The following is a 9,174-nucleotide window of genomic DNA, read 5'->3' as shown; positions in this document are numbered from 1 at the left end:
CAGCACAAGCACGCCTGCCTCACGAGCGCTCGTGCCCCTCGCTTTCTCAGTTCGGTCTCTCTGCCACCTTTGCCCGTCCTCCTCGCAACCTCGCTCCTTCTCCTCGGCATCTCCGAGACTTCGACACTTAAACCCGGGTGAAGAAGAAACGTCTCCGATTGCAAAGCTGCGACCCTAAGTGTCCTTGTTTATCGGATATGTAGTACCCGTCAGGTATGTGTTACCCGACCAATGCCCGACAAGTATAGGGATGGACAAGAATTTATACCTAAGACAGTTAATGAGAACGGAGACGGAAGAGAACACGGGTACATCCCCGTTGTCACGGGTCGAATGCCCGAATCCCAGCCCTTTCCGCCATAAATACCCCTGCCCACGTACGGTACGACGACCAACCGTACGCAACGGCACCTTCCTCAACCATCAATCCATCATCCATCCTCCAGTACCGGCACGCCCCGCTCCGCCCGCCTACCCTTCACCCAGCAAGAACCGCCGCCGCGCGCGCCGCTCTCAACTCATGGAGACGTCGCGGGTGAAGCCCGGGTTGAACGGCGTGGGCGTGGGCGTGGGCGTGGGCATGGGCTCCGTCAACGGCAGCAGCCGCCGGCCCGGCCCCGGCTACGGCTACTACATGGGGTCCGGCGGCGGCAGGGCGGCGCAGGCGCCGGTGGACGGGTGCAGCGTGGCGCTGCGCGTGTTCGTGCTGGCGTCGACGCTGGTGTCCGCCGTGGTGATGGGCGTGGACCGGCAGACGAGCACCATCCGGATCACCATCTCCGACACGCTGCCGCCGCTGGAGGTGCCCCTCACCGCCAACTGGTCCTACTCCTCCGCCTTCGTGTAAGCCTCTCACACTCTGTCTCTTCTTCCCGGCCCGGGCCTCTCTGTTTATCTCTCCACCGCCGCTTGCTCTTGCTCGTCTCCTTGTCCTTGCTCGTAGCGCTATCTTGCTAGCTGGCCATGTGACTACGCCGCTTGATGATTTCACAAATAATTGCCGCGCTCGCATTCTCTTCTCCACATCGATCGGTCTTTTTCTATTTATTTAATTTTTCCTTCTCTCTCTCTTTTCGATGTTTTCATGGTGCTGCAACATGTCGGTGCGTACTAGTACCAGCTTAGGAATTGACAATAATTTATCAAACAGGACGAATTTAGTAAGAGTTTAAATAACATGTGGGTCAATCATTATTCTGGTGCGCACTTGCATGTCTTGCCTAACATTATTACATACTGTGAAACTTGTTTCTTGTGCAAGCAGCAAGCACTTGTTAAATTAAAATTTAATCACGAAATAAATAAAAACTCTACCAGAGATTTGCGGAACTAGTTTATTTATTACAAGGTGACTAAAGCCAACGATTACATACAAAAAAAAGACACAGCACCCCACCCCACACACCCACCGCCTGGAAAAAAAAGAAAAGGTATGAAAAAACTGCTACCGCTACAAATTCGATCACGAAATAAATTGTCTGCCCCGCATATACACGTCACACATGCTGCCACACTGCAGTCTACTAGTCTCTAGTACGCTTGTTTTTGCTGTATTTATTTATAGTCTCTACTCTCTAGGTGTACTAGTTGTTATATAGACGTCGTCGTCCTAGCTGCACAGAGAGGAGAGATGGATAGAGATGTGTCGTCGTTCCAGGTACGAGGCAGCACATATACATGCTTCGCAGCGCAACAGCATATCAGCATATAGGTATGGATGGACTTTCACCGTCTATGATGGTGTTCCATACGTGCTGCCCCTGCTTCTAGTATGCGCGCGTATACGTGCACATATATTCCCACCGGCCGATCTCTCTCAAATCTTTATAGGGTGGAGTGGAGGGTGTGGACTGATAGATAGAGAGAAACAAACAAACAAACAAAATGCTTTCGCGAGGGCGATCGGCAGCAACCTCCATATATCGTCGTCGCGCTCTCCTCTTGGTTCCACGTACGTAGTACGGGCAAAACAAAAGCAGGCCTTCTCTTTCTCCTACCTAAAAAGAAACCTCATCAGCATACACTCCTTTGATAATTGGTACTACAGACAAGGACGCCGCAACCAAATGGAATTCTGAAACACTAATTCATTTATTTATTTACAGAATAATTTCGTAGTGGGTCACTACTAGCAGTAGCAGTCAAACTGGGGCAGCAACCAACGTTTAGGATAGGATAGGATGCATGCATGGGGATGGCCTAGAAAATGACAAGAGACATACTCTCCACCTATATATGCGGCTAGTGAGCGATCGAGGTCATATATCATAGATATGCATAGCACCGACGACCTTATATTATGTATGAGCAATTGAGCATGACCTGGCGAAGGTCCGAGATGCGTGGCGCGTTGGGCACACCACGTGGCCTGTCCGTACCATGCATTATTGGCCCCGTTTGCTTGGCTGAAAAAACAAACAAAAACATTGTTCCGGCTGATTTGTTGTGAGAGAAAAACACCGTTCCAACTAAAAACAAGCTGAAAAAGGCGGATTATAAGGGCCATTGTGCGAAAGCAGCCAGGAGACGGCCAAGATATGAGCTGATCGATCGTCGTCATGCCTCATGCGTCGTGATTGTGGTCGATGGACGGCTACCATAACACTTGTATGATGGCTCGCATGCTGGACCATAGGGCCGTTGCAAGGCCAAGGCTATCCGATCCATTGATTCATCCGCCGTCGACGCTTCCGGAGCCAAATGCTGGACAATTGCATTGCAAAGCAGCTGAGATGCGAGAGTTTAGTTGTCTCGCCTGTCCATTCCATTGCTATCTGTTGATGCCAAACTCGCCTCGATCATCAGTTGCGTGCCCAGCTGCTGCACCGCCCGTATCCACCCGATCCGATCCATGGCCAGTTGGCCATGGCCGATGCTCTGCTTTACGTGATCGCGGCAATTATTGGAGTGCATTACACGCGCGAAAAGTGAGAGGACTTCCATCGTACCCGCATTGTATCCGTTCGACGCGAGATTGATTATTACCCGCGCGGTCTGTAGGCCCAGCTGAAATCTGAGATGAGCACGCAAAGGTGATTCATCCATATTCACTTATTCAGAATCTGAGACGAGACAAGCTGTCCATCGTGGCGCTAGCACGACTATGAAAGAGTCATCGTGTGTGTGTGTGTAATATATATATGCAGTGTAGGCACTAACCAGTACTGTATGTAGTAGCAAACATATCAAGCGCTGTTAACATCACGGGGAATAATTAGGTCTGAATGAAAACGATGCACACAAATACGATACAACGAATGCATTATTCAGCTAGCATTCAGATTTCAGAGCAACTAGATCCATCACCACGCAGGCACACACTCACTTGCTCCCTCTCGTTTTCAAACCCCACAGATATATAATTGGGAAAATTGGCTACAGGACACTCATAGTGACCCCTCTTTGCTAGGTGGACACCGTCCTTACTGTCAAATTTGTTCAAGGACACCGCGGCCAATAAAATATTCATTTCTGGCTTCTGCGGAGAGAGAACAGAGGGGGAATGTCCTTTTTAAACCTGGCTCCTTCTTCCTCCTCTCTCCCTTTCTCTTTTTTTCCTCAGCTCGCCTAGCTGTGTTGTGGACACGAGGGCCGCCGCGGACTCCAAGAGCATAGCACAACGCACAGCCAGTGGCCAAATCCAGCCGGTGCTGCTGCTCCTACGTGTGCGCCGCCGCCGCACGCCGCCACTGCCCTGGCTTGGTTGCTCGCGCCACCGCCGCTGCTGATTGTCTGCTGAGAGCGCTCACCGATATAGCTTGCTGCCGCACGGTGTTGCTGCCTGGGCCCGGCTGCTCGCGCGCGCCGCCGCTTGCCTCTTGTGCGTCACCACTGTAGCTCACCACTGCACGCCGTTGCTGCCTGGACCGCCGTCTCCGCTGCCTGCTATGCGCCGCCACTGCTCGGGCCCGGTTGCTCACGCCGTCACCGCTGCCCATGTCTGCTTGCCTGCCTGCTCGTCCTGCGCGGCTACGACGCGGCCAAGCACTAGCACAAGTGCCCGCACGCGCTCTGCCACGGACCCGGGGCGCCGACGTGACGACCGGGGCGTGGCCAAGCGGGGCCATCAGGGCGCACTCGAGCAGGCGGGGCTACCGGGGCGCGGGTAAGCGCGACAGCCAGGGCATGGGCCACTGTGGCCGCCGGGGCGCGCTTGAGCAGGCGTGGCTGCTAGGGTGACGGCGAGCGTGGCCACCATGGCGTGGGCCGCCGCGGCCGCCGGGGTGCGGGCAGTCGTGGCTCCGGGCGAGGCGAGACGAGGACGGGGGCCAGGGCTCGGCTCGACTTGGTGTAGGGAGGGCGGCGTGCTGGCAAGGCCGCCGGCAAGGGTGGGGCAGAGGAGCAGGCGAGGCAGCGGGGGCTCGGCTCGTGGCGGCAGCGGGTGAGGGTGTGGGTGGCGTGGGGAAGAAAGAGAAGGGAAAAATGGAAAAGAGAAAGAGGTAGGGGTAATAAGAACATTTCATCGCTCTTCTCTCTCCTCCGAACCTAGAAATGAATATTTTATTCAGTCCGGTGTCCACCAGCAAACTTAACGAGAAGCAGAGTGTCTATTAGCAAACTGCTCCATTTTACATGTCCAACAGCAAATAGAGGTCACTTTCAGTGTCTTGTAGCCAATTTTGCCTATATAATTATAAGAGTAAAGTACACCGGGGTTCCTCAAACTTGTTCGATTGTGTCATCCCGGTCCCTAAACTCGTAAATCGACCGTTCAAGTTCTCAAACATGTTCATTTGTGTTATCCCAGTCCCTAAACTTTCAAATCGCTCGTTTAGGTCCTTAAACTTGTTCGGCTGCATCATCTAGGTCTCAAGACTTGAAAATCCCCCGTTTAGGTCCTTAAACTTATTCAGGTGTGTCATCTCGGTCCTTAAATACTGTAAACTTGTAAATTCAATATATATTTATAGAACTGCCCAAAAATTATAAATCTAATTCTGATAGACTCTTGGTAACATGTAGTTTAAATAACTCTATAATTCAATAACTAAATAGGCACATACATTTTTAGGATTTATAAAAATATACATGACTATTTAGTCATTTAACTACAAAGTTAAAAATAAAAAGTAAATGATGATTTTTTTATTCTAATTTAAAGTACAAGTTACCAGGAGTCTAACAGAATTAGATTTATAATTTTTGGACAGTTTTATAAATATATATTGAATTTACAAGTTTACAATATTTACAACATTTAGGGACCAGGATGACATAACTGTACAAGTTTAAGGACCTAAACGGGTGTTTTACATGTTTAAGGACCTAGATGCTACAGTCGAACAAATTTGAGGATCTAAATAAACGATTTACGAGTTTAAGGACCGGGATGATACAAATAAGCAAGTTTAAAGATTTAAACAGTCGATTTATGAGTTTAGTGACCAGGATTACACAGACGAATAAATTCGAGGACCGCCGATGGAGTTTACTCTGGTTATAATCGGGAGTACACATTACAAACTGCTACTTCTTCCCTTCACTGTCTAACAGATGGTACTAGTATGTGCTATAAGATGTGTCATGTCTGCATTTGTTCCTGCAAAATAGCTCATCGCTCTCTGAAACATCCAAGCTTAATAAACACAGCGCCACCGAATTTCATTTTCTCAAAATAAGTATATTTCACTTTCATCATACACTGATTAATTACTGAACATGCATGTGCTTCCATGCATATACACGCAGCTACTTCGTGGTGGCGAACGCTATGGTGTGCCTGTTCTCGGCGGCGGCGCTGGCGGCGTGCCGGAGTCGCGCCGCCATGGTGCCCGTGATGGTGGGGGACCTGCTGGCGCTGGCGCTGCTCTACTCGGCCGTGGGCGCCGCCGCCGAGTTCGGCATCCTGGGCGAGCGCGGCAACTCGCACGTGCGCTGGGCCAAGGTCTGCAACGTCTACGGCCGCTTCTGCGAGCGCGCCATGGCTGCCGTCATCGTCTCCCTCATCGCCGCCTTCGCCAACCTCGTCCTCCTCATGCTCAACATCCTCACCATCCACAAGAGCTCATCCTACTACTAGCTACTAGTATAGAGAAGAGAAAACCATAATGTAAGCTACTAGTGTAGCTGTTGCTGGGGATTAAAGATAGACAGACTATGTTTGCTTGCATTGGATGCAATTATATTGGATTGGAGACAGGTATAATTAGATGGACACTTACGTTCAGTTAATTTCCATGATCTAGCCATCAGAATTACTACATACTAGTATTTAACAAGTAGAGCTAACAGGTTATATGCGAGTCCTACTCAAACAACATGATCGATCTGGTGATGAGGTATATTGCGATGTTTTTGTTCCTTTCCCTTTTATCAGGATTCAAAAGGTAGCGTGCTTATACGTTGCTACGGGATAACTAACAATTTATACTAAAAACACACAGATCGTACGATAAGATAACAATACTGTGAAATTAAATACCCACGTTAAAATGACATCAATCCAAAAAGCAAAGTTCGTAAAATTAACACGGTCACGAAGAGCATGGCGTCGCAAGCTCACCGACTCTACTATATAGGCTTTTTCAATTTTTTGTTGACTCAAATAATTAACAAATAAGCAATGCCCGTCATATTTTTTTTGACTATTCACTGTGTTTTTTTAAGAAAACATGTGATAGAGAGACATAGTTGGTTTTTAACTTTTTTTTACATCATCACTAATCCAATTGAAGAGAGAGGACCATATTTTTTTTTAAAAAAAAACAATGTCTATGAATTGTCACATTCTCAAAAAACTGAACTGGTTGTCATCTTCCTATTTTTGCTAGTAAAATTATCTGAGCTTTATATGTATAACCTGAAAACTGAACTGCTTGTCATCTTTCTATTTTTGTCAATAAAATTATCTGAGCTTCATATTTATAACCTGGACTCAACATGATCATGCCAAGACATAAAAAGTTTCCTTAGTTACAATATCATTATATTAAGCTCAATAACATGGCAGCTGATTGTGCTCTGCATCAGGCATCAGTGTATCAATGCCAACCATTGACTCATCCTCTAGAGATTACAAATGTATGCCATGGCAATAAATTACAACAATTCAGGGCAAGTTCAGTGAGAAATCCATCTTTTTCGAGGTTTAACTTCAGTGAGAAATCATCATTCTTTTCTTGCATGCCTACATCAGATTGTTCAAAAATAAACAAAGATCAATCCACAGACATTTTGCAGTGCAGAAATAACTTTATGACCTGGCTTGGTGTTGCTGTTACGGGAACACCAATTCAGCGAGCGAGCTCTAGAGTTGCAAAGGCCTGATGTCAAACATCTGAATACAATCGAGTGTAATAAAAAAATTAGCAAGCCAAAAATTCAGTGGCCATAAAAAAGTTGACAAGAGAAAAGTATCTAATAACATTGGTACACCAAGCTCATGAATTGAGACTATCAGTAAATAAATAAGACTCGAGCTACTTAAAACGAGATTGGTACAGACAAGGGCTAACTATGCTAAAAAACAATGGCATCCAAATGTGCAGGCACACAATATCGAAAAATAGATGATTAACTATATAACAAGAACGTCTGCAGCATCATGAACTATGATTGTGTAACATCATGAACGGCGAGCGATGGAGGACGGGCGACATCTACATATGCGAAGACGACGGCTCAGGTGCACGACTCAGGTGGCGTCGAGGTAGCGGCGCGGTAGCCGAGGACGACGGCTTGGGTGCATGGCGCGCGCGAACAGCGAGGACTACGGCGCGGATGTCGTGTAGGCGGCGGTGTTTCCAGGTGCACGATGCGGACGAACGGCGAGGACGATGACACGACATTGTGGAGGTGGCAGTGTGGCGCACGGGGAGGATGACGGCGCGGGCGCACAGACCAGACGATGGAGCAGGTCGTGGAGGGGAGATCGCACGGGGAGGTGATCTTACGGTGACCTTGCGGCGATCGATGATGTAGCCACATGTGCATCCACCGGTAGGCAGACGGTGGATGATCCATTGCTCTTGCTTCTCCACTACACGATGAGGAAGAAGTAGGGGCGGCTCGATCGTGCATGGGCTTGAGGAATGGGGCGCGCGACGATCGTCTCCGTGTAGCGACCAGTGACGCGCTTGAGTCCTACCAAGAAGACGCGTTCGATCGTGCAACGACGAGCGATGATGGTCTTCCTTGTTTGTAGCCCATGCAAATCAAGGTCAAGAATTTCATATTTGTGGCACGAGGGCGGTATGATCGAGCGTGAGACGTGGGTGATCGCTTTCCTTGTTTGAGACAATTAGGATCAAGATTTTTCGTGTTTGTAGCGCATGCAAATCAGTGTCAAGACTTTTCGTATTTGTAGCACATGCAAATCAGGGTCAAAACTTTCCGTGTTTGTCGTAAGAGGGCGGTGCATGCGGGAGATGTCGTGGGATCGCAGGCGTGGACAGATGAACAAACCAAAATAAATGTCGCACCAAAAAATATCCACACTTAATTTTTTTTAGTTGTAGGAGATTTGATCGTCAGTACATCGCTACTGGGAGCGATCGAAAATCAATTTGCATCCATTCGTCCATGACCCGGCCATGATGAGTTCGCATTTACTGAAGTATAGCTACATAATAGTACTCCTGTTCCAAAAAAAAATGTAATTCTAAGTTTTGATTGCAATTCTATATTTAAGTTTATAGAAAATATTACTTGTACTACTACAAATAGATATAATATAATAAATATTCTATGATTAATGATCTAATATAATGATACTTATTTGGTATCATAATCTTAGTATTTAGTATTTTGTATAAATTTAATCAATCTTAAATTGTTTGACTTATTGAAAAGTGAGTGTTGTATATTCTTATAATGACGCAGGGCGTATATAATTCATGTTTGAGCTAAAGGGTCGAAACCGGAATTGATATCACGGCAAAATGCATAAGGATCCACATCTGCATGCGTCATGGTAATAACGGATATCATGTCAAATTGCATAAGGAAATCTAACGAAATTGGGAGTCCAGAATGATAAATACACCAAGAAACAACTAAAAGTAAACTAAAGAATATGGTACAGGAAAATGGGAGGGCAACAACAATACAATTTAAGGGCATGATTGGTTTGCGACCAAAGTTTGCCGTGCTAAAGATTTGGTAAGCCAAAATTAGGTAAAAAAGTTGACATGGATTTGGCAAGCCAAATATGAGAGGTTGATAAGTTTTAATAGC

At 47.1% G+C, this 9,174-nt stretch overlaps 1 protein-coding gene across 1 annotated transcript; it reads left to right on the top strand.

The window, feature by feature from the left end:
- Positions 1 to 379: 379 nt before the first annotated feature.
- Positions 380 to 6,148, top strand: LOC136456043 (CASP-like protein 1E1). The gene is made up of 2 exons (XM_066455804.1): positions 380 to 843; positions 5,689 to 6,148. The coding sequence occupies exons 1-2, from the start codon at positions 521 to 523 to the stop codon at positions 6,017 to 6,019; spliced, it is 654 nt and encodes a 217-aa protein (XP_066311901.1). The 5' UTR covers positions 380 to 520; the 3' UTR covers positions 6,020 to 6,148.
- The last annotated feature ends 3,026 nt before the right edge of the window (positions 6,149 to 9,174 follow it).

Source organism: Miscanthus floridulus, chromosome 6 (genome assembly GCF_019320115.1).
Source record: "Miscanthus floridulus cultivar M001 chromosome 6, ASM1932011v1, whole genome shotgun sequence".
NCBI lineage: Eukaryota > Viridiplantae > Streptophyta > Magnoliopsida > Poales > Poaceae > Miscanthus > Miscanthus floridulus.
Note: the sequence above shows the minus strand (reverse complement) of the source record. Positions and strands in the feature narration are given on the sequence as shown.

Excerpts from the sequence above, each read along its gene's own strand:
- LOC136456043 (XM_066455804.1), top strand. The coding sequence starts at position 521 with ATGGAGACGTCGCGGGTGAAGCCCGGGTTGAACGGCGTGGGCGTGGGC. Across the intron at positions 844-5,688 it reads TCCTACTCCTCCGCCTTCGT|CTACTTCGTGGTGGCGAACG; the intron begins GTAAGCCTCTCA and ends ATATACACGCAG.